General features: G+C 48.8%; 1 protein-coding gene across 3 annotated transcripts in view; it reads left to right on the plus strand.

Annotated features, from left to right (window-relative positions):
- LOC144944585 (axin-1-like) overlaps window positions 1–25635 on the plus strand; it is a 61990-nt gene that overhangs the window by 5153 nt on the left and 31202 nt on the right. For all 3 annotated transcript variants that reach the window (XM_078872865.1, XM_078872867.1, XM_078872866.1), the window contains exons 2-4: window positions 704–1774; window positions 8274–8420; window positions 25310–25406. In XM_078872865.1, the coding sequence (XP_078728991.1) occupies window positions 825–1774; window positions 8274–8420; window positions 25310–25406 (1194 nt within the window). In that variant the 5' untranslated portion in view covers window positions 704–824. The remainder of the gene's footprint in view (window positions 1–703; window positions 1775–8273; window positions 8421–25309; window positions 25407–25635) is intronic.

The raw sequence follows: 25635 nt of genomic DNA on the forward strand, positions 1-25635 counted from the left end.
TGAAGTTGAGCTTCAAGCCACGTGCATTTGGATGTCTCGGCTGCAGCCTATATGTTCCATCTTGTGAAAAGCCATCGGTGGTTGCCGTATGGAAAGGCGAACTAACCCCTGCCGAAAGTATCACAGAATTTCCACCACTGGCATGGGACTGCCACTGGTGTGGTGGATGAGAACAACTCCCATTGCTGTTTGGAGCTGAGAAAATGCTTTGATTTTCTAGATTATACAGCAAGGCATTTTTGCACACGGGGCATCACATGATGGCCTAATGAAACGTTTTGGGAACAGGTTCTTGCGGATACTGGAATCAAATTTTTGTGTCAATTGGCTGAATTTGCTTCAACATAAGTGCCGTTTAAGTCGCGCGATGATTGGTACACCGCGTTTGTCAAGGTCAGAAGTGTGCCCATGTACACAACAGGACCTTGGGATGGTCCTCATCTGTTTCGGCAGTGCTCGGCCAATGGTGAGACGCCCCCTCATTCCTGCGACAGGAAGCAATGCACAGCTTGGAGCTCAAAATAATCCCCACACTAAATTGGTACGAAATTTTTGTTCCAAAGAAAGGGCCCATTTGTATGACCATCAATAGCCAGTTGTTGAGTTAGGTGCTTTGTGTACATTTTTCGAAGTTGCCTTAGTGCTGCTCTCGTCTGTTTTGGTGCAGTATCTGACAGGCGCGTGTCTGCTTTTTTGTTCACAGGCAGAGCGTCCACAACGCTCGTCGTGTAGCCTGAATCTCCCCATCCCCTGCCCGCCTCGCCGCTTTTTAGCCACCTAAATCAAAGACAGAGCTCAGGACGCGCGCCCGCGCGATCCCAGCCATGGATATAAAAGCGAAGAACCTGGATGTTACGACGTACCTCCTGGACGCCGAGGGCAACTTCATGGAGGACACGCCGAGGCCTCCGGTGCCGGGCGAGGAGGACCAAGTGGACGTGAGCAAGGCCGCGGCCCGCGCTGGCCAGAACCAGAGCCCTTACGTGGCCAAGGGGGATGCCTTGAAGGGCGAGGCGACCACCGCTACGCCACGCAGGGCCGACTATGACCTGGGTTACGAGCCCGAGGGCAGCGCGTCGCCCACGCCGCCGTACGTGCGCTGGGGCGAGTCGCTGCACTCGCTTCTGGACGACCGCGACGGCACGCACCTCTTTCGCACCTTCCTGGAGCAGGAGGAGCTGCCCGACATGCTGGACTTCTGGTTCGCGTGCAACGGCTTCCGCAACCTGCTCGCCAACAAGATGGGCAAGGCGGCGCGCCTCATCTACAAGCGCTACGTGAGCGACACGGCCGGCGTGGTGGCGGCGCACTTGAAGGCCGCCACGCGCGCGTACGTGCGCGACTGCGTGCTGGCGCGCGGCGTGGCCGACCCCACCGTCTTTGACCAGGCCCAGCTCGAAATCCAGCAGCAGATGGAGGAGAACAGCTACCCGGCATTCCTCAAGTCCGAACTCTACCTGGAGTATGCCCGTGCTGCCGGCTGCTGTGGTGAGGCCAGCCCCGGACAGCAGCAGCAGCAGCAGCAGCTGCAGCAACAGCAGTTGCAGCAGCAGAAGGGCGGCGAGCAGGGTTCCGGCTCTGGCTCCGGGTCGTGCAGCGCGGGCATGCCCGTCGGATACCTTCCCACCCTCAACGAGGATGAAGAGTGGCGGGGCGCCGAGGCCGGGCTGCTCCTGATGGGCGAGCCCTTCGACGCGTTGGCGCTCGCCAGCGAGCTGGGCAACAAGCTACTGATGGCCACCTGGGAGCCCGAGAATGACGCCAAAGAGTACTAGTGAGTGTTCTCCCACACTTGGGCCACTTGTAGCTAAAGTGAATCACGACGTTGTTGCTGTGTGTTGTCGTGTGTTGGGTAAAGTGTACGAGTGGCACGTATGTATGTATGTGGTTATATGGATTTTTTTTCTATCAACACAACGCATCTCATCCATATCCTGCCGTGATGGAATGGTTAGCACATTGGATTTGTAATTCAGAGGTCGCCTTTTCGATCTCCTGGCATAGTAGTTGAAACAATGGGCAAGTTTCTTCAATCTGTGTCCCACCCAGCAGTATAATGAGGAATTTCTACCATTAATTTGGGTCCTAAGTGGAAATTAGTCGCATCCCGTGCTAGCTTCAGCATCTTGTGGTGTTAATTTTCTCCTTGTGTGTTGGCCAGGGGCCTGATCAGGGCTGCTCGCTCAAAGTGTTGACCTTGGTGTCTTAGTAATTTTTTCCTTCTCATTTATAGCATGGCCAAAACAATACTGATGCTGCAGCCAACTTTCATTATAGTATTAACATTTTTTCCAGTAATCGCCAGGTAGTGCCAGCCAAGTTTTTGTCTCTCTTTACCCCCCACCCCTCTCAACCTTTCTCCTCTAAGCGTGCCTAAAACTTGCACTAACATGCCGCAGTAGCAGAGCTCCCTCGGCTTCAGCGCAAGCATTGCGATGCGGGAACGTATTCCAAAGTGTAAAAAAAAACCCCCACGGTTTTCCTGCCTCGCAAAAAAGCGCTCAAGGATAGTGCCCAACTTGGCTGTTGAACAAAGATTCCCACAAAACCAGAATATAAAGAGAGCCAAGAGAGAAATGTTTCAGTCTGCATAGTTCTCCTACGCTCCCCGAGATTGTTTGCAACAGGCCAGCACCATTTGAGAGTAGCACTTATTGCTTGTTTATGGCTGCCTTTTGGGGAATATCAGCTTTCGTCCCCACGTGGGAGCCTGTAATTCTGCGAGCGCTGTAACTCGCTGCTGGTTGATGCTGCACCATACTTTGTTGGAGCAGTGTGAACCAGGAAAGCCAGGGGGGAGTTTGAGACCGAGGTTAGGGAAGTGTAGTGGCATAAAAATAGCTCCTTTTTAAGTTCCAACGTTGTATTCTTGAATTACGCTCCTTTCAACCTGGAATTTGGAGACGTTAAAACAGCGGGGGCTCCTGGAGTTAATTTTCCTTTTTCAAAAGTGAAAAAAGTAGAATGTGATATGTGGCAGTGCACAGCTCTGCAGCAGTTTTCAGATGTGAGATTAAAATCTCGTGCTTTATATTATAGGGGGGTCCAAATATCATCACGGTCCGCTGGCCATAATAGCGGCGCTAGAGTAATTTTTTTGTTTTTGATTAGGATCTGGAGAACTTTGCTATGACGCAATGGAAATGCTCGCCTCTTAACTAATACCGTACAAATTTTAGCGCTACATCTGTTTCTCGTAAGGGAATTGAATTTGCCAACCCTCAAGGGCGCGTTTTTGTCCCTGAAGCCTCAAAACGGGTGTGTGCCTTGGTGTTCTTAAACTCCGTGCATCCACAGAGCATCCCAAAGCAGCATGGCAGCCCCTGACATGCAGAGATGTCATCTTATCACTCTTATCTTTTCTGGCAGCAAGCCTTCCCCCCCCCACCCCCCCCCGTCTGTTTTTGATTTAGGATGGTGCCTTTAATTTTGTGAATATTCTAGTCTACCAGCATGGCTCTCGTGAAAGGGAATGCGAGAGTAATTAATTTTTAAAGCCCTGCTTTTACCACGCTCGGGTTGTGTTGCTTTGCATTCACTGCGGCTGCTGTGGGCTGGCTGCGCAATGAAAGGCGGTAAACAAAACTAAAAGGATAAAAAGCACGCAACCATGCGGTCACTTTTTTTTTCTGGTGAGGTTCAGGGTCCTTGGGGTGTGGGGTGGCGGCCGTCGTATAAATCGGCGTCGAGAGTTGGGGGAGTCGAAGGAGGTTGGCAAATCACTACCTCATGCAAGATTCAGGCGTGACTACCTTTTGAAAGTAATCATGGCGATAGCCTTTAACCCAGGGAGCCTCGCTTGAGTCTTGAGACCCTTTTTTGTCCTCGGGAGTCTTGCATTGGGATGTTTGACCCAATTCCTTTCAGAGCGTTTTTTAGTGTAGCCTATGGGATAAAAGCAGAGCAACCAGAGAAAACATGTGTATATGAGGTGATAACACTCAAATGTCCATGTAGAAATGTCAAAAACTCATTTGCTCTAATGCCAAATCCAAGCCGCCGCTTCGCAGTTTCGCAGCACGCCATCTCTGCATGATCCGTCAATTCTGCCGCCAAAGCGCTGGCTTGCAGGAGCTCTCCACGATAATGCTGTCCACGGTTCACCTTTTTCTTTCTGTGACTCTTGATGAGTGGCTGTTACGGAAAGTGGGCAGCTGAGCTGAGAGGGCCAAACCAAAGGCCATAACGTGGCCCTGGGATGTGGGCAGAAGGGAGGGGGGGAGGCGCCCTTGAGCCAGTAGGGAGGGAGAGGAGCGTGCAAAAGGAGCAGAAATGCCATCACGACATGAAAACCAATAAAAGTGACACTGCCGCGGCAAGGTGGGTCCTTCTCAGCGACGTTCGCTCAGGCTAGGAGGGGGGGGGTCCCCTTTGTAGATGGGCTTTCCGGGAAAAAAAAAACCACAACAACAATGCCTCTGCCTCTCAATGTGGGGCCACAGCAGCTTTGCCTGCAGATGCTGCTGCTGCTGCTGGATCAAGCATAACAAAAAATCAACAATGATCAAACTAGAAATTTGTTTTTCGTGTATGTGTGCCGGTCACTCTGAACTCGTGGTGCTGTGTGTTTTTTTTCTTCCTATTTTTTTCCCGTTCCCTCCCTTCTCTTCTTTTAATTGTTTCATGGGGAGGAGGTAACCGCATTGATCTTTGGCTCCGCACGTAGGCAGAAGGGCCCGAACACGACTTGTCCTGGCGTAGGGTGGCTGACAATTGAAAAAAGGGAACGGGGAGAGACCATTCTCGCTTGATGGTGCTAGTCAATGCTAAGGTGTGCAGAGTTGGATGAGGAGCGGGGTGAGAGGCAGAGAGATGTGCAGATGTAAGGCACCTGCGAGATGCTTTTATTTTAAATCCAATTAACTCCAGTAGAGTCTCTGTTTGCTCGCATTTACATTTTGGGATTGTATTTGTAAAATAGAATGTCCTGCAGACTCCAAGCCTTTTATCTCTTTGCAAGATCGTCCATTTATTTATTTATAAGTCCATAAGAAAGAAAGTGATGTAACGCCGTTAAAGATAAATATTGCATGTGCCACACAGCCGGCGCTTGAGAATGCAGGCTTTGTACCAGTCGTCGGGGCAGTGAAGGAGACCAGTAATTAATCTTGATTTTAAACATTGTGTGGGATATTATTGATAAAACATTGAGACGGGGTTTTAATTAGTACCATCATCAACCCTTTTGTGGGTTTGTAAAATCAATACCACCTCACAAGACCGCACCATTTGGTGGTAAATCAACAGTTGGGACATTTTGGCTTTGAAAAATGTATTTGACCTTTTGATTTAAAATAAGTAAAATGTTCATCTATTACTGATACTGAGATCTGTTTGTGTGGCTCTGCCCATTTATGCCTGTATCTTACATCTGGACTGCATTGTTTACAATAGGGTCCGGGTTTTCTCAATGACTTCAAAGGGAAACTGTTTATTTAAACAAAAAAAACGGGAGGCTTGGCCAAAATGAAAAACACATTTTTATTTCTATTCTAAACTATACACAACGATTTCATCATGTGCCGTGGAAATGTACCACAGTGAAGATGCAAAAAAAAACGTCTTCCAAGGGGGCTGATGATTTGAGCAGTAAATGATATTTTCTATTGACGCTGGTAAAATGTTGTTTTGGAGAGATGCGTGCCAAGATAGCGCAGTCAGTTCCGCCGAAGCACAATGTAAATCTTTGGAGAAAACTTACACGTGGTGGTGCATGGCAGACTTTGTACGTGACGATCCTAAAGGAACACCGCAGAGCAAGGCAAAACAAAAAGGGCCTTTGTTGTGTGCCCGCACAAACCTGGCCTGCAAGTCGACTGATAACCATCAGATTTATGGCAGTGGCTGCTCTCATCCCCACTCCGCTAAAAGTTACAGCGTAAGCTGATTGCTGGCCTTAAAAAAACTGATCAAAGCCCTGCGGACTCTCTCCCAAGCTTAGTGCGGTTTATGACTTTTAAGAGGGCACCGTTTTAGTTAATTGCCATGTCTTCAAATACCTTACTGTTTCCACCCTCCCCCCTTTTATATTTAAATATATATTCCCTCCCATCACCCCCCACCACTCCCTCACCTTCCAATCCCGTAATGTGGTTACAAATTGACTTTGCAAACAGCAGGGAGCCCTCCTTTAGCCCCCTTCACCCGTGCCCCCCCCCCCCGTGCCAAAAACGGTTGGTTCTAATTTATTGCGCACATCAAGCGTAGAGAGGGCCGACACTACAAAGGGCCCCAGATGGCAAGTGCGGAAGGCTGGTCTGCCCCCGGCGCGCGCGCTGTGGCACATGTGGGCTCACGTCCCGTGCGCGAGCGGCGTGGACAGCCCCAAATCCAGCTCCCCCCAAATCCAGCTCCGGTCTTAAAAGGGGTGGGAGGCTTTTAAGTAGCCATGGAGAGAGCTGCAGAGGGGGAAGGGGGGGTGGTGCGGAGGGCGAGAGAGAAGACTGCCTTTTGACAACACAGCACACACGATCAGGTTTCAAAAGTACAACCTCTTTGGCCTTGCCGTCAATAAAAGAGGGGAGGGTTATTTTGTTTGATGAAGATTTCGATTTTTAAATAAAAGATTAACACAAAGACAGTTGCAATAACCCCATGGAAATTAAAGAGCGTGTAGGTTTTGTGTGTGTGTGTGTGCGCAGATTTGTAAGTGTGTTTGCGATGTCTATTGGCTTGTCTCATCGCAGTATATTTCTGTTTTGAAACGTGTGAAAGAAGATGTGTTCATTTTTACATCCAAATTTGCACCTTAGGATTAGTAATTTGCACCTTTTAGGGACAGAGCGCATTTTCCGTTGAAGCGTTCACAGCCTCGCTGTTGCTCATTTGCCGATGCTTCCAATTAGTGAATTTCCTGTGAGAATTGTCCCTGCCCCGTGCCTCATGTCGTCATTTGTTCAACATAACTCAATGGAAATTACGCGAAGAGAACAAGTGTTGTGTGTAAATATCTCCATGAAAACTCGGGGTTGTTAAAGTTCCTCCCGCTCCCCCTCGCAAATTCAACGAATTGTCATGATTCAGGTTGCCAGTGTGATTCCAAATGTTTTTTTTTTCTTTTTAACATTCTGGCAATGTGTAGTGACCATTATAGTAACCTTTAATACTTGGGACAGGTTATACTGTCTTCTTGGTTCTTTCGGTAAAGTCACGTAGAAGGGAAGTAATAAAATAATAAAAAGAAAACATAATCAAATAATTCTCACGACGTTTCGGCCACAGACGCTGTCTCCCCGACAGACCTGGTCTTCACCTGAGGACGGCTGCTTGCGTTGTGGCTGAAACGTCGTGAGAATTATTTTATTATGTTTTATTTTTATTATTTTATTACTTCCCTTCTTACGTGACTTTACCGAAAGAACCAAGAAGATGAATCCCTGCAGTCACGAAAGCTTTAAATATAGGTTATACTGTGTGTGTATTTTTGGATAATAATACATTGATTCTCACAAATGCAATTTCAGGCATCGTGAGCGTAATAATCAATCTTCATCGAAGCATCGTTTCACCCCCTAATTAAAACACATCATATTCACAAGCTTTGGTTGAATTTATAAGTGTATTGTATTGGAAGAGAAAACATTATGGGGAGAATTTTGTTTCGTAGACTTTTCCTAATCAGCAGCTCTCCCGCTAAATGTTTCACCTGATGACGATTGCTTGTGTTGCGATCGAAACGTCGTGATATTTTTATTTATTTGTTGTATCTACGTGGCTTTACCGAAAGACCCAAAGAATACGAATGTTTTCTCAATCCGTTACTATGTTTTTCTTCCATAAACCTGTCTTAATGTGTGCATTTTGTATGTGTGTTAAAGCAAGTGCACCTGGCCTGCCACAAGCACCGTGGTGATGTAACCGTCACTTAGTGGTGAATGGCGGGTATTGGTATTGGTTAAAACTAATGCACAGTGCTTTTCTGAAGAGTACATGTTGACTGCCTGACCACACGTATTACAAGTGGAAAATGGTGCAGAAATCTAGCTCGTGCTTCTCCTAAGTTGACTGGGCCAGAAATAATTATCCCGTCTGTCGTCTTGTGCTCTCTTATCAACATTGGAAAAACAAAGTTGGCTGAGCATGTAAATAGTGCTGGTCATGTCACACCCACCATATATTATACCTTTCCGGCTTTAATAGGTGCTCACTGACATGCATTAACCTCAACTTTTCACGCAACAAAGTGGTCACTGTTGCTTAAAATGTTTGTTTGTGTGCCTGTTCGTGCGTGTCTCTGCGTGCTTCCTGTACTCCCGCCCCTCGTCCTTTCCCAGCCCGACCTTGCAGTCCAAGCCCGTGCCGCCGTACCACGTGAACGCCGGCCACACCTGCGCGCCGGCCACGAGCGCCAACGACAGCGAGCAGAGCATATCGAGCGACGCCATGACGGACGACAGCATGTCCATGACCGACAGCAGCGTGTAAGTGAATGCACGGGACACCTGTCGCGCGTCCGCGCCACCAGCATCGCCGAGCACACCAACAGGGAGAGAGCCCTGACGTGGTTTACGTGGTAGCTTGTGTCCAGCTTGGGATGGTGACATGGCCGAGTGGTGGTGCGTTGGCCACTCGTTGCAGAGGTTCACGCTTCGAACCCACTAGCAGCCGCCCGAGTCAACGACGCAGCGGTTGTGTCGACCGTAAATGCCACGCGCCGTTTGCATTGCACGGTGGAAATGTGTCGCTTAATGTCTTAATGGTAAAGTTTGCTCGAGTCAAACTCGTGGGGTCTAAAGTTGAAACCTTTGATATGGGCAACCCTGTTGCGTGTGCGTGTACATTGCACGCACGCTTATTGGCACTTGGCTCCCGCCTCCCTCAGTGCATGAGTTACGTCCTTTTGAAGATTATATATTGAATACTTTGCCAACATATTTGAACCCACTCTCTAATTAGCTTCAAATTATTTCATCATGGATGATACATGTGCAGACGGCCTGTGTTTTCGGCACTCGCTTTCCCGGTCGTTTTGAGCGCCGCGGTTTTGACCATGGTGCCACGCGGGCATCGCCCTCGCCCTTGTGAGCGATGTCTCGCGTTCTTCAAAATAAAAACAATTTCCACCACGGCAGGCAACAAGCACTTTGTGGATTCCCTAAATACAATTTTTGCCAGACGCGCACAGGTATCAAATCTTTGGCTGCGAAGGAAACTGTCTTTGGGGCCAGCGACGCTAACCTCTCGGCTTCCCGAAGCCACCCATCCAGACGCCACTGAAAGACATCGCCCCTTGCGGATCTCTGAAGTTAGCCTAGCTGTGGTGTTGAGGGAGAAGTGGTTCTCGGGGGGAGGGGTGGGGGGTGCAAACATCGCACTTTTATATTTACCGCCCCCCCCCCCTCCCGGTTCAGTGGTCACACGCGAAGGTGGGAAACAGACTGTACCCAATTTGGCTTTCGAAATAAGGCGACGAGTCTTTTTTTTTTTGGTCCCGGCATTTTGCGATGCGTGTTCCCCGTGCCTTCAGAGTGTTTTGTGCAGTCTCATCTTCTGTTTTCTGTGATCCAGCCGACTGCTGGATGCTCTTTCCGGAGCTGTAAGCGCGTGGGATTTGGATGAGAGTGTGTGGGGGTTCATGGGTGACGTTAGGTGGCACACTGATCTGTAAAACCCGGGGGCCCGCTGTCTTCAAACCGGTCCGCTTTCACTCGCCGCTCAGAAGGGGCGCAAACGGCACTTCCGCCGCCTTCAAAACCTCAAAATCGACTCGCTTTTGAGGTTTTGGAGGCTGCCGTTGGGGCCCATTTGATCTCAGGCAGACGTGTTGCGCTGGTAACTGTGACGGAGCTGGGGTAGAAAACACGTTGAATGCTGCCAGGTTCTCTTACTTAAAATGCGAAAGAAATAATAAGTGCTCGGCAGAGCCTTTTTATTTTCTTTGACTCAAAGGGCACGGCCTAATGTTAAGCCGTGCCGGTGCAGAGCATTGGAGGCCATTGCCCAGTTAAAATATGAACTGTTTATTTTGACCCCCCCCACTCCCTCCCACTGTCTAAGCACATATTTATTTATTTGTTTTAGTTGGCCCAAGTTGATGAGAATTCACATGGTGTTGAGGGAAAAAAATAAACTTTTGCTTGCGTTCAAAAAAGAAAATTTGAAGTTGTGGCCAATACTTTGATGTAAAGCCAGTTGTTTTGGCCTGAGGATCTATAAAAAAACTTTTTAACTTGGCTGATTTTGTAGTGGGAGCTACGTTGTAAATTTGATTTTTTTCTCTCTCCTTAAAGCATTTTAGTCGAGGTTTCATCCAAAACTAGAAGCTCACCAAGCCATGTAACTTACAAAATAGCTGCTAAAGTCGTCATACTTTTGTTTGACTCCCCATTTGTTTAGCTTTCCTGCTGCTGTGGCCCCATTGCACTGTCACCAGTAAAAAAAAAACACACGAGGGATGAGAGACCCGCAGAGCAACCGGCAAAAAAATCCAGAATAAACGCCTTGGCGAAGGAGAGAACGAGATGTACGTCACATATGGGGCTCCTTAATAACGAAAAATCAAACTCCAAAGTGGCGCAAGTGAAGTCGGTGAGCACAACTATTAAGGTGGTAAAAGTTTGGACGTAGCGGGCTTTGTTGTGAAGGGTTGCGGGCGGGGAGAACGACAGCCAGAGGTCACAGGCAGCTGGGTGAAGGGCCGCTATACACAGAGGGCCTCTCCTCGCCGAGAGAAGAATGTAAACAGCGGCAGCGGCAGCAGCAGCCTTGTAGCGCCAACCATTGTGGCCAAAGGGGCCCCGCGCTCGTGTGTGCATGATGCCACGATGGAACGTCGCACACAGCGGCCCAAAGTAAATGTGGTGCTTTGGGCAGCGGCGATAGCTTTTGAGTGGTAAAATGTGCGTGAAAAGTGTAAAATCGGCCAAAGTTGCGGCTCGCGTTGTTTTCGCCAGGGGGTTCGTGTTTAGTCGCCAGCCTCGGGTTTGCTTTGTTGTAAAGATTTTGTTGTGCGGCGCAAGAGCGCGTCCATTTTGCTTTCATAACGTTCGGTGCTCTCGGGACGCTTAACTTTAGTGCGACCTTTTCAAAGCTGAAAGTTGACCTATTGTGAACTCGGCCATCGTCAGAAGCACAGATCCCACAGATGGTTAAGTATGATTTGGTTTGTTTGGAGAGTTGAAAAAGACTGCAAGTTGCGAACAGGTGAAAAGACAGGAGGGAGAGGTGATGAGTTCCAGAGTTCAGCAGCTCGTGCATTGAAGGATGAGGCTAAGTTTTTTGTGCAGTGAGGTTGACAAGGAAACAATTCGCAGTGCGATATGGAGAAGGGGTAGGTAGGTCTACAGATGGCAGGAATGATAGTCTACACAAGTGCACTGACCATAGACCGATCAGGAAACAGCGATGGTGAGATATCGCGACAACAGAGGCGGCACATGAAGAAAGCACATTTGTATTGCAAGTTGGGACTGGAGCATCAATTCGCTTCTTATTGCATTATATCAAGACATGTTAGTGTTGGTTTGGATACATCATTCTGGAGGTGTACGTCTGTATTATGTTGAACTTCTCTCGCACCATACGTAGCCAACCGTGCTAATCGGAGGTGCGAGGAGTTACCGGTAGGTTGCGGTGTTGGAATTTGCTACCGCTGAACAGATTTCTTAAGTAAAAGAAACCCAGATTTCTTTGTGGTGGTCGTGGCAAAACAGACACCGCATATGTTCAGAAGGTGGCTTACGAGAGGAGGTGACACCGATTTAACGACGTTGAACAGCTGTGGATGATGTCCAGTCAATGTGGTCACGGTCGTGTGCGTGCTTTGCGTGTCGTCAAAAGTGAACGCCACTTCTCGATTGTAGTTCCCGAAGGAGGCGGAGAGAAGGTTTCCTTCTTATCAGGCAGCATCCCACACCACCAGACCACCCAGTCGCTTTGTTTTTTTTTCAGGAAATGTTTGTCAGATTTTATCTTGTCCTCGCAAATTGGCAAAATCGTGATTTGTGTGCGCCGCGGCTGCAAAAACAAAATAGAGGGAGCCTCTTGTTTCACATGTTGAATAATTTGTATCGGTTATCGTGTTCTCTTTCTTATAGTGCTGATTTTTTCTAATTTCGTTTGGTTGTGTAATGTTTGTCGTAAAAAGAGAGCCTTTGATGTTGTTACGTACTTGAAATTAGTTTCGGCAGCGAATAGCATCTGTTGGTATTTTTTTCTTTTACGCAACCGGGCCTTTCTGTCGATTGAAGAAGATATTGTTTTGAACGCATAGGGAAGAGGGTGGATCAGCGCGATTTTTACAGCCGCGGTGAATTGGATTTGCGCTGGTGTGCAATGCAAAAGGCAGGGAAAGGGCACGGTAGCGAGCCCAAACTTGCCGATTGTTTTTTAAAAGGACACGGAGTTCAAATTCCAATGCAGTGCCGGTACGTTACCGCATTATGCCCAGTGCGCGGTAATTGCCGCAATAGCGGTGCGTTGTGGCAGATTGCCATCGCTCTTGACTTTTTTGTTTCTTTACAGAGTTGTAGCGAAAGTAGTATCTTTGGGAACACATTCCTGCAGAGGGAGCTGGTAGGAACGTTGGGTTGTTCGGTCAATGGCCAGGGTCAACGGCGGCGTGGTGTATTCCGCAAATATGCCCGACTGTGAGGGCGGGCACAAGCCGGCGTGAGTAGGTTAAACGTTGAGTTTTATAAGGGCACCACGGGGTGACCAGCCCCTCCCCACCCTCCCCACCCAGCCCAACCCTCCCCACCCAGCCCCTCCCCTCCCCTCCCCACCTAGCCCCTCCCTCCCCACCCAGCCCCTCCCTGCACGACGGACACAATAATCCCCTGTGAGCTGGTGTAACCAGGAGGCTCCTACCAGTATTAGGGGCCTAGTCAGAAGCCTGTTTTCAGACTGGGAGACACTGTTGAAAAATTGGCAAGAGTCGTGCATTGTTTACTTTTTGAGTCCCTGTGCCTTTTAGTGTTAGAATAATCAAAATTAATGAACGTGAATCCGTACTCTGCATCTCGGAGATTAATTTCATTCATGTTCATGCATGGATGTAGATCCTCACCCAGTGGTACACGATGCAATGTGTACCACTGGGTGAGCCTGCACTGTGATGAGACCAGTCATTGCCCACTATGGAGATTTGAATCCAGTCATATGAATGTGGAATTTCCTTCCCACTGATTTGTCCCCTTGAAATGCGTACACCTTGGTGTGTGTCTATGGACAGACACGTGCTTGTGCATCTCCCGTCAACTGGTCTGCCATTGGACCGTATGTACGTTGAACTTCTTTCGCACCGTACGTAGCCAACCATGCTCATCGGAGGTGCTGTGATGCAGTGTGTGGGATCGCCTCACATTTGCCCCTTTTTGTGTCGGCTCGCAGCCAGACCGTGCGTCGAGTCCACTCATCCCTTTGAGCAATAACGTCGCAATAGACCCTCACGTTGTCATAGACGACGCTTCAAAGTGGTCCATTATTTCGGACCACCAAAAGTCACAAGCGGTAGCCCCCCCCCCGTAGATTTCTCTTTTTTTTCCGGTTGCCCCAAGCCAAGCTGAGCGGCTGTTTTGTACTGACATAGATCGCTGCCGGCCGCCAGCCCTCTTTAAAACGCGCCAACTTGCGACGATTTTTTTTGGCCTCTGTTAAAATACAGCCACCCCCCCCCCCCCGCGTGCGCCATGTGACAAAAAAAAATACTTGAGCAAAGCAAAGTACCCCCTTTCTGGCTCCTTGCAGCCCCCTAGCCATCCCCCCCACCCCCACGGCCGCCCCCCTTTGGGAATAAAAAAAAACAGCACTAAGGTTACACCATGTGAGCGCGAATGCATGCGCGTTCACGGTGTGTGAGTGGGATGTCTCTCGGTTTAAAAAGAGAGCGAGAAAAAAACGTTAAAGAGACCGAGAGGGGCGAGAGAGAGAGACATTGGTGGTGGTGGTGGGGGGGGGGAAACTGCTTGGCTCACAAACAGAGGTAGCTACAGAAGTCTGAACGCTTCCTGGATTTGCCTCTTTGATGTTGCCTTCCCCCATTTCCTGTTTGAGCAGATGTACCGCGTGGTTGCCCCTTATACGGCTTGGCAAACATTGGCTGCATTTTAAGGGCTCGCCAATGTGTGCGTGTATGCGTGGGACAGCGCCGCCGGTGCGTGTGGGTCCCTTGGCTTGTGTGTGCATGTGTTTGTCTTTTTGAGAGAGAGCGAGTACGCGTGTATGTGTGTCGTGAGTTATGCGAGTAGCTGTGTGCCCTTGTGAGTTTGTCTGCCTTTCTGTCTGTGTCTGACCTTGTGAGTGCTTCTTGGATTTGTGTGTGTGTGTGTACGTATTTTTTTGTGTATTGGTCTTTGTGAGCATGAGCATTGGAGTAAGTCCGCTTATGTGTCTCTGGGAATTCGTCCTCTTGTCTTTGGTTATGTGGCTTCGTCTTGTGGTAGTCGGTCTCCGTGCGTTTGTTCGCCACGAGCTCGCCCAACGGCACTTACCCCAAAAGTTTGTTAGGGCTACACGTGTGGGGTCTTTGTCTTCATGTGCATTGGTGGGCATGGGGTGTGCACGTGTTGTCCATGCCAGTGCCTGGTGTCGTGTGGCATAGCATTTTGGAAAGTCTTTGAAAGAAAGTGTTTACATATTGCAAAGAGAGCATCCCGCTGTAATGTTTTTCATCGTCCAATTTTGCGGTCACACGTGTTTATACGTTTCATTTATTTTTACATGGATAATATTGCAAGAACACAACCGCACTATAGCAGTTAATTCACATGCTTATAGGTATCAAGTGCGGATGATTAGTATGGCCAGAGAACAAAGGGACATGTTGACACATTGATCAATTGATTGGAATCGATTTTCGTGCATTGAATCGTGAAAGAATATCTTATTTTCAAGTCGTATACCGTGGCTGGCTTTAATCGGTGCACATAACCCGCTGTGACGTATATCAAAAACATCGATGTGGGCAAAGGAATTGGGCATGAAGCTGAACGGCGCGTGAATTAGCCGGAGAGGCACGGGCATGCGTGGAATTGCACCGAGAGACGGGAAGAGGGACACGCGAGCTCGAGGCATTCTATTGACTGTTAAGAAAAATAAGTCGGGGCAGGGCACGTCCCTGGAAAGGACGATTGGCTGTGTTCGAGACCATTGACTTGGTGGCAACCAACGGAGGGAATTTTCTCCGCGGAGATGGAGTGATGAAATCAGTTCGTGTGCAGGTCCAAGATGGATCGTTTGCACTGAAAGACCGTGAGAGATGTTTGGGGGGAGGTCTCCATTCAGCAGTGGAGTTGTCATGGCCGATAATAAAGATGACGCATGAGGAAACGTCAATAACTTTTACAGAGTCGGGTCGGGGTTAATGTTGACTGGAAGGACCCGGTGACCTTATAGTACTGAGGATAAGCAATGTAAAATCTATGGCCTTTGGCCTAGGTCAAAAAAACCATGACCGAAAATGGTCATGCCAGTCAAAATGAGAGGTGTGACGCTGCCTGGCGGACAAAGTGCGGTAATAAAACGAAATATAACGAGGCTTCTGGTCACCCATGCTTTTGCAGTTCTATTTTACTACTTTATTTGATGTGAAGAAAAACAACACCCTCTCTGTCCGTCAATCGGACTTCTTCTACCAGCTTGTTTATTTATCGTGGCGTCTTCTCTGCTCAGCCGCCACCATCACGACCCATCTCCACAATGCCACCTGAAGCGACACCAGCCACGTGGGGGCTTTGCCCGTGGTGTGTGGCTGGAAAACATTGAAGTGTGCGCTCGCTGGCTTATTGTGTCTCTGTCGGCAGCAAAATAATAATAAGATATATTTTTTTGAAGAATAGAGGGAAAAAAACCTTATTATTTTATTGGCAGGGCTGTGCTGGCTCGTCTTCAAGGATCATGAATATGTGCCAGCATATGCAGCCCATCTATTAAAAAAAAGTATTACTAAGGCAGGATGTAGCTCAGATGGTGTGGCAGCAGGATTTCCGTTTGTGGGTTTCTGAGTAAAAATTCACCATAGTTATGGCTGCCACCACCATCATCATTGTCATCCTCACCCATTCATTGTCAATCATCATTGCCATCATTGTCCATGATTAGTACCATCGTCATCCCTACCGCCGAGAAGTGGCTGGACACAAGGAAACCTCATTGCGCATACCGACTATAATCACCCAGGAATGTCTCGTGACGTCACTCCACATCGACCAGTCCCCCTCATTAATATTCATGAGCAGGTGACATCCTCCAAATGGACACCCCCCCCACCCCTCATTAATAATCATGAGCGGGCGACGTCACTCAATATGGAGTACTCCCCCCCCCCTCACTAATAATTCATCATGCGTAAGTGACGTCACTCCACATCGAACATTCCCCCTCATTAATAATCATGAGCAGGTGACGTCCTCCAAATGGACCCCCCCCCCCCCGCCATTAATAAGAATTTGCGGCTGACGTCACTCCACATGGGGGGCCAAGGCGCCTCCTCCCCCCCTCCTCGGCGTCAACTTACAACCCTCACGTCACACAATCTCCGTAACGCTGTTGAGACATTGAAGTAAAAAGGACGTCATGATGAACAAGGGATTATATAACCTTAAAATGAAATAGGTCTGTGTCACCGTGCCCTTACAAATTGCACGCGAATTGATGCAATAAATATCACGTCGGGGTCTGCTTTTCGCTTGCACGTTTCAGATTTACTGCAATGAACCCGTTCTTGGACAGGCAAAAGGCTAGTTGATTAATCTTTGACTGTCATGCTCGCAATACACGCATCACCGTGGTGGAAAATGTATCGATCTTTAATCAAATGATTACCATTAACCTCAGGACTCATTGAATTGCCGGTGAATACAAATGTTTAGAGCGTTACTCGGTACTGTCAGTAAAATGAAATTTGCGTCGATGGTGTCGGGACCCCCAGCACAGATGGCCTCTGTCCAGTGTTCACCTGAGCATGGCGACACACGTTGGCTTTGGATGTGTCGGCCGGCTGTGTTATGAAGTGGTCAGGTGTGTGGGCACCCACGTGGCCATTGATCCGTAGCAACGTAGAACAAAGTGGCCGGCAAGCATGATTACGCAAAAACAAAATGAAAAAAAAGCCCACCTACTCCACTCGTGAATCTTGGCGAACTGATCCTTTCGTAGTGCTCAAAACGTCAAAAGTGTGTCTCCCTGTTCAGTCGAGCATCGGCACAGCGTCCTCTCTCACGGTGGACTTGAAGCTGCTTGTAGTTTAGGGAAGACTGGTCCCTGCCGCGGGAACGTGCCGTTTTCATCACAGGCTTTTATTAGGGCCTTTGTTGATTACGAGTACCGTTTCAATATTTGTGAGTGAGCAGGCAGTTTGATTGTTTCTTTAAATATTCAAGCTCTGATGCTTGGTTGGGCCATACAAGATTGGGAGTTTATTAAGAAGTCGATTTTCTGCCACGGTGGACGCGCCGTGGCACATGTCCTGGTTGTCGAGCGCAAATCGGTTCGGTTATTTTAGTTTCGAACGTTAAACGTGTGAGGGCCACGAGTGAGAGTATCTATCTTGGTATGGCCTCTTATCATCGTAATTGACATCATTATAATAATCATCGGCGGCCATCATTTACAACCTAATTGTCTTCCTTATCACCCATCACTTTCCTTTATTTATGGAGTTGTGTACACAGCAATTTTGAAATTAAAAATAAGCACTCATACTAAGGAAAATAAATTATTTCAAATTTTACTTTGTTCTTCATGGGTTCAACTTTAAAGGGAGTTAAAGTGATTATCGCAGCTGTGTGTGTGTGTGAATGCGTGCACTGCGATTGTGTGCGTTTGTTCCCTAGCTCTAATTAACTCACATTTGTAAGTAAAACCACGAGTAATGCATCAATAAGGGAATATCGTTTACTTTTCAAAATGCAATGCTCAACTCGGCATTCGTTTTACACTGCAGTCATTCTGGATGTAAAGAGGGATTCGCCTACAACAGACGCCAAACACACACGCAACTGCGCACGCTCGTGTGTGCATGCAAACAGCACGCACGCACGCACGCCGTTCTTTATTTAATTTCATAACCTCCACGATTAACAGTTCGCCATGGGATTCTTTTGCAAAGCACGGTTATTGCGAGCGGGTTAGATGCAGGGGTGGGGGGGGGTGCAGTCTATAACGCGCGCACCCACAGAACACACAACGCACGCACACACACACACAGACGTACGTACGAGCACAAGCAAGCACACACGCGGACACACGCATATTTTCCGCTTTCATCTCTTGCAGCCCGTGGGCTCAGCTCTTGACGCTGGGGAGTCAGGCCGGGCAGACGACTTCAAAGCGTAGCGCATTGTGACTGGGCTGCATTTGATGTGGGGGCATTGCAGGACCCCAAGGGAGCACATGGGTGGGTAGCGCTGTGCACGCCGGGCTGTATTCTCTATGGGTGGGGCCTCCTTGCAGCCGCTGGCGCTGGTGATCGTGTCTCGTGTCTCCTGTCTACTGTGCATTCTGCGCCGTGTGTCAGTGCTCTGTGTCTTTGTGTTTCCACTTTTTGTGTATTGATCGTGGCAGGTGTCTCCTGTCTTGTACCTTGCATTCTGTGCCTCGTGAATCTTGTGTTCATACTGTGCGAGCGTTGAGAGGTACCTGTGGTTAAAACACTGCGTTGTAGTCGAACCTTGCTACGAGAGTTGAGTCACCGGCCCTGTAGTGCACATTAACACAAGTGACATTTGCTGTTTAAACCTTGTGTAGGGTCTTGGTCTAAAGTTAGTACTTAGTACAATGTGTGAAGATCAGCAGTGGGAATGGAATGCGGAAGAGGAGGACACAGGGTTGGCCACACCGCCGCTTGGTGTGCTGTTGCCTGCCTTACGAGACACTCCCTAACAACACTGGCCCCAACACATGGGACATCTTCGCCTTTGTACACGTGTGTGTGCACGTGTACTATCCTCAGTTAAATGAAGTCAAATTGTCTCCTTGCTTGTTTCGGCAACCCATCTTCATTGAAGATGAGCCAATGATTATCCTTAAGACAGACTTAATATCTCAGCCGTATGAATGTGGCATTTTCTACCGGTGACCCCCGTTGGAAAGGAGCACCATCCGTTGCTCGTTTGAGCCTTAAGGTCAGTGCGGGGAGGGGGGGGGGACACTTTGACTTTTGTCCCCGCTGCTGCTTGGAGCACGTTTGTTTTTATCGTACATCAAAAATAAAGAGCAATGAAGTGGCGTATATGTATTATAATGATACGAAGAAATAGTTTTTTTTTTGCACCGTACATGTGCCAGCGAAAGCGTGGGCTGCCTCGCAAGCGGCATCAAAATCCCCGTCAATAATTCAAACCGCGCCGGCCGCTCACACGGAAATCCCGATATACGTGAATCGATGAGCACGTGAAAGTTGCAGGAGCCGAGGTGCGAGCACGACCGTGCGTCAAGCGCAGCAAAAGTGTGCTCTGCGGCCCGTGCGCATGTGTACGCACACACGCGCGCCGCCACTTTTCTAGAAATCCACTGCTGTATGAAGGCCTCGTATTCGTGCGGTCGACTCATCCCCTGTCTGAGGGTGCGAGCCCGTTGTTCCTTTTGCTCGGGTCTCTCGGAATCTTCATTTATTTATTTAGAAAAGCAGGGGGCCGGTAATGCAGTTGGCTGCAAAGTTATGCACCTTCAACGGCATTGGTTATGAACAGCGTTCCTTGGCAATTCAATGGGGCTAGTTGCGTAAAAAAAACATTTAATATTGTATTCAAATTTAAGTCATCGTGGAAACTGGATACATTCCAATGCCGTGTTGTCAGCTTGTGTTTTGCACGTGTGACGTTCAAGCAATGTACCTTTTGTGTGCTGTCCGTGTGTATGTATGTATGTGTGAGTGTGTGTATTTGTGCGTGTGTGTTTGGGTGTGCGGTTCGGTCGTGTAGTGGTTGGCGCACTGCGCTACGAACCCAGAAACCCGAGTTCGATTCGCCCTCATGGCCAACATCGGTAACAAATATCTGAATCGGTTTTGGGCCTCCCCTAGGTCCACTGAGCCTTAATTGAGGTCAGGCACGTTGCAAGGCAGCACCACCCCTTTGAGTTCACTAATAACGCCTGCCCCAACAGTGTTCGAGACTATATGGGGGATCTTTGTGGTGTGGAGTGCTGGTACATGGACTACGTAACAAATGCAATGCACGTCGATAAGATTTCTGAACACGGATAAAATCGGTGGCCAAGTGCCTTTTATGAACTTATTCTGGGCCTCCCAAGGTCTGCTTGGCCTTAAATTAAGGCGTCCTGGTGGACTGCTTCTAAACACTGTCTTCTTAAAATACACACGTCCACTCTTTTTACTGCCCTGAAAACCAAGACTGTTAGTAGTAGTAGTAATGATGTACATCGTTAATGCTTTGCAACCGGTTGATTTCAATGTAACACCTTCGGGGGAAATATAGCGTCATTTTAATTGGCCGGTTACAAGTATTGTTTTGCAGGGTTCTTCTCTCGTCTTCTGAGTTACTTTGCCGACCACTCAAGGCTACGTTTTAATAAGCCTCCCTTTTCTCTCACCCACAAGTCACGGGGATCTTAAAACGCAACACAAGTGCTTTATGTGTCGAGGATGCAAGTACTGCAGCACTCGCATCTAAATGGCGTTGGTAACTGGGAGCGAATTGCTTTAAAACCATTGCGTTTTGTTGCGTTGCTTGTTACATAAACCATACAGAAAGTGAAACGATATTTGATGATTTTCCGCTGTGCGGTACGGTACATCGTCGCATATCCGGCTCGGTCAGGATCGAGCTATATGCACGGCTAATGTGTCAAAAGGTCAGACGTGTGAACTTGAACAGTAAATTACTGTTGCATAGGTTACTGGACGAAAATAAGCGCAAACTACTGTAAACATGCGAAAATGCTTTCACTACTTTGGAAGTAAGCAGACGCACGTGGGATTGTATGTATGTATATATATTGAACTTCTTTCGCACCGTACGTAGCCAACCAGTGCTCTTCGGAAGATTAAGAATACATTGCTGTGTGTGGAAAGGTCTTATTTATCAAAATGTATCGAAATTGACGGCTACACCATCGGCAGTTAATTTGGTCACGGTGGATAGATATGTGACGGCCGGGACAGGAGACGTTGAACCGGGTTGAACCTTGTTTACCGATCACTCTTGAGTTCAGCAGCCAGTCTTTATTTAATGACTCAATCGTCGTGTTTGGTGGGTGTGTACAGGCTCTTCTCACAACATCCACACCCAGGGCGACATCTTTCACTCAAAGTGGCACGCAAGGCAAGCCCCCCCCCGAATTAATTACGAACGTTGCGTTGTCGCACGCAAGTGTTTGGCGGCGCTTGGCAATTGCACGCACAGAGAATCGGTCAACACGATTCGCTATTTTGCCAAGGTCGAGTAACTGCTGATCTATCGAACAGTCATCTTCCCAGATCAACGTATCCCAGTCACGGTTGTGTATTAAATTAGACAAACCCTCACTGCTCTGGATTTGACTTCGCCAACATGTTTTATTGGCCCTCATACTTGGAGCAGTGTTTTTTTGTTGTCTCCAAATTTACACGTAGAAGGTACGGCAAATGGGTCGTTGGTAAAAAGTCCACGAGGGTGGCAGGCTTGCCCTTGGTTTCCATGGCCACTTTGGCCCAGGACTGGCCCAGAACCGGCCCAGGTACAGCTCCAATGCATGGGTTCATGTCCCCATGTTCCTCGAACCCTTAGGCTTTGTAGGCTCCCCCAATCTCCATGGTCGTAAATTCCACAGCCATCGAAGTCACGGATTGACTCAAATAAAAAAAAATACTTTTTACATAGTTTAATATTGTGGTAGGGGTTAGAGTAAGTTGAACTTGTTTGTGTCTTTTTACAATCTTCCACGTTTTTTTTTTACACAAATACGGATGGGGACGTTGAACCGAGCGAGTGACGCCGGCCTGCACGTGTCGCTTGCAAGTTGACCTCGTGACCTCTCAAATGGTTCCGAAGTCGCCGTTGTTCTTAAGCGTGTCCGGCTTGGGTCGATAATCCATCCTGGGGGCCCAGCTCTGCGATCTTGTTTTTCCTGGGCCAGACCGGGTAACATGGAAAGAAACTTTGACGCCAGTGCCATGCCAGCTTCGTTACAGCTAGCCCAGGGGCGATGAGGCTTAAGAACGTCACCGGTGGGCCGGGTTGAGTGGACCCGGCCTGGCAACCGCGGTGCGGTCATTGCTCGCGGGGAGTTAATGACCGTGAGAGCAGTGGAGAGCGTTCGCAGTGGGTCGGCGGGTGGCTGCGAATGAGATGACGGATAAAGCAGGTGCAGTCATCTCCCTGGTGTGAGAATGGGCACGGGGGAAGCGGGACCGAAGCAGATGGTGAGTGACTGCGTGTGGAAGCGGCGGTTAGCGCGCTGCATTACTAAGCCGGCGACCCGAGTTCAATTCCCGCTCACGGCCAACACCAGTGACGGTTATCTTAACCGGTCCTGGGCCTCCTCCTGCTAGGTCGACTCGGCCTCAAATTAGTACCTGGTGCGGTGTGTAAACATCACCACTGGGCAGACAAAGGCGGTCGGGCGTGGTGCTGGCCACCAATCCCCTCGTGTGCTGTGCTGGCCTTCATAGGTGCTCGCTTAACAGCACTTGCCCCAACAGTCTTTTAGGACTGTACGGGGGATCTTTGTCTTTGGAGCTAGCACGAGTCTCAAAAGGCGGGGTGGGGAGAAGAGGGGGGTGGTTTCAGAGAGAACAAATAAATAAATGTGCGGTGCGAGAGAGAGAGAGATGAAAGACAAATCGATACCCGAATTGAAATATTGTCCTTGAGTGTAAATACTACAAAGAGGGGATAAAGACTGCCGCGTGAAAGGAATATCGAATTGTGCATTTTACGGTTGACGTCGTCTTTCCAGAGATGAGAAGAGAGCGAGAGGTGCAGAGCCCGGGATTGTTGCGTGTTGCCTCGTCGCTGTAGTTTTGGGCGGATCGCGTTATTTTGCCTCGCTTGAAGCTGCCGTGTGACCTTCATTTACCACATCGTCTCCTCCCGTGAAACGGCTGTTGAGCGGCGAGCGACGCTTGTGGCGAGATTGTTTTAAATCTCTAACCCGCTCTGGTGATCGCGAAAGCGGATCGTTTCGTGTGTCCCGAGCGCCAATTTAAAAGAAAAGCGGTGGGAAAAGTGTGCGACGGGGCAGCGATATTTTAAGCCGAGCGATGAAGCTGTGAGTGCTAGTTGGAACATCGGCACGCGTTAAAGTTGCCCAAGATTTTTGTTTGACACATATATAAAGGGTATTTCCCCACACTCGCTCGCTTTGGGAACCTTTCTGCCGTGCAGCTGAACTACGTGTTAAATTGAACTAAAACTGCTTCCTGGGCAAAACCTCACGTGGAGTCTGTGCCATTTACAGGGAGAGAGTGGCGAGTTGTTAACTACCTCGCCTAGTATACAGGAGGTCGTGGGTTCAATCCCGACTCTTGACACCCGCTGTATATTTAGTGTTTGCATGTTGTCCCCTCCTTGGTCGTGTGGATTTTTCTTCGGGTCCTCCCGTTTTTCTCCTCCACATTTTAGAAACATGCACTTAACAGTATTTGTGGCTGCTAGAAATGTCCACGTGGTAAGCCACTTGAGTTATCACTTGCGGCCAGGTCGCTTCTGAGAAGGAGCTATTTCGCTCGGTTGTCCTTCCCTGGTCAAGTAAAAATAGCATGGCTCGTAAATTTTCTTCTAGCGTTGTGCTCATTTTTTATTTTATTCGTGGAGGATTGAGTCTATTCGGACAATACGGGAAAGCGCAGGAGAGCCGACGACTTTTTGCCGAGAGGATGTTGTGAAATCTGTGAACATGGAACAATAAAGTGGGCTGCAGTGTAACGTCCGGGAGGATGGCGCATACCTATGTTATTTATTTGTACTGTTCTGGAAAATAAATCAGGGGTGTGTGTGTGTTGGTTGTGGGGGCGTGTTTCAGGGTAGGGCATTGGAACAGGAGAGGATCAGACTTTAGCGCCTCCTTGCCAGACGCAGCCCGCCGCACAGGCTTTGTGTACACGCGATAAGTCAAACTTTAAAACCGGTTTCGGGGGGGAAAAAAATGCACGTATGAAAAAATTCCTGTTCCTAGGTGTGTGGGATTGAGTCACACGGAGCAAATGAATGAGCTCCTTTGATGATGCTGGAAGTAGCCCTCCACAATGTTCCAGTGCCACCAATTCACTGGATTTCTGAGCAAGGCAGACAGGATATCATCGCACGGCGCGTGTTGTTTGTGTGGAGTGCTGGCTCAAAAAAAAAATAGAAGTGAAGAAACTTTATTGATTATCACATTCGTAAGGCCGATACGTTTGAGTTCTTTCGTAGATATTCACAGGTTGGTGTTCTTTTTTTTTCTCTCTTGACAGCTTTAAAGCCCTGAGATGGACATTACTTGGCTACCACGCCTTGAGAAGTCAGGTGGCATGCGTCCTTTGGAGTGACCAGACCCTGCCCACAGAATGTGGAAGTTTCACCTCTGGACCAGGGGCCATAAATCTAAATAAGAATCGCCCGACACCCGTTTAAGCAACGTGAACAGCTCTGACTGCTCACTTTGATTTATGCATTTATTGCTTTTGAACTTTGCGGCCAGGAATTGATTTTTTTTATTTTGAAGTCGGCTGCCGTTGAGTGAAGCTCACGCCGGGCTGCGAGCGGTGACGAGAGGGCTGCTCTTGCGTCGTGCGTGACTCGTTGCGCAATGGCATTGAACGCGCCAAGGCGTGCGCGCGGCGGCTGAGGTCCTTTTTGTTTTGCTGCGCGAACTTCCCTCTGATCTCCCCGACCTCGCCGAGTCGCGCCCAGCGAGCATTAAGAACCGGTTTTACCGAAATGTCGCCTTCACTCAATGGCTAGCGTGTGTGCTCGCCTGTGTGTGTGCGCGCGCACGCTAACAGCACTTGCCCCAAACCGTCTGTGAAGGCTACGTTGGGGGGATCTTTGCCTTTGTGCGCACGCGCGTGTGTGTGTGTGTGTGTGCGTGTGGCGACATGATTTCGATTCCCGCTCTCGGCCAACACCAGTGACGATTATCTGAACCGGTGCTGGGCCTCCCCTAGGTCGACGTGGCCTCAAATTAGTACCTGGTGCGGTGTGTAAACATCGGCACTGGGAAAACCGAGGCGGCCATGGCGTGGTGTTGCCCATCTACGCTCTTGTGTGCTGTCCAGGCCTCTTCATAGATGAACGCTAACAGTGCTTGCCCCAACAGGCTATTACAGGCTGTACGGGGGATCTTTGTCTTTATGTGCACGAGTGGATGTGTGAGTGCATGGTAGTGAGTGAGTGGGACAAGTGTGACGCGCTGTTAAAATGTTGCCCTGATCCTTCGTGTGCGCGCGCAGAGATGGGATTCCTCCGTACCGCTTCAAGAAGCAGCAGCGGAGGGAGATGCACCGGAGCATCCGGGCGAATGGACGGGTGGCCCTACCACACTTCCCTGTGAGTAGCCCAATGCCAGACCTGCATTGCCACTCCTCAACATCCTATGGACCTGTTTAACGTGTGACAAGATAAATAAGCAGACGTATCCATATCTGCACATGACAAATACAAGTATTGCTTACACAACCCATTAGCCGCATGGCCGTTTAGAAGAGCATAATGTTAGGCAATGATTTAAAGACGAGAAAACTCTGGACCGGTTTTGACATGCAAAGTCGGGCTTGCT

Source organism: Lampetra fluviatilis, chromosome 35, assembly GCF_964198595.1.
Source record: "Lampetra fluviatilis chromosome 35, kcLamFluv1.1, whole genome shotgun sequence".
Classification (NCBI taxonomy): domain Eukaryota; kingdom Metazoa; phylum Chordata; class Hyperoartia; order Petromyzontiformes; family Petromyzontidae; genus Lampetra; species Lampetra fluviatilis.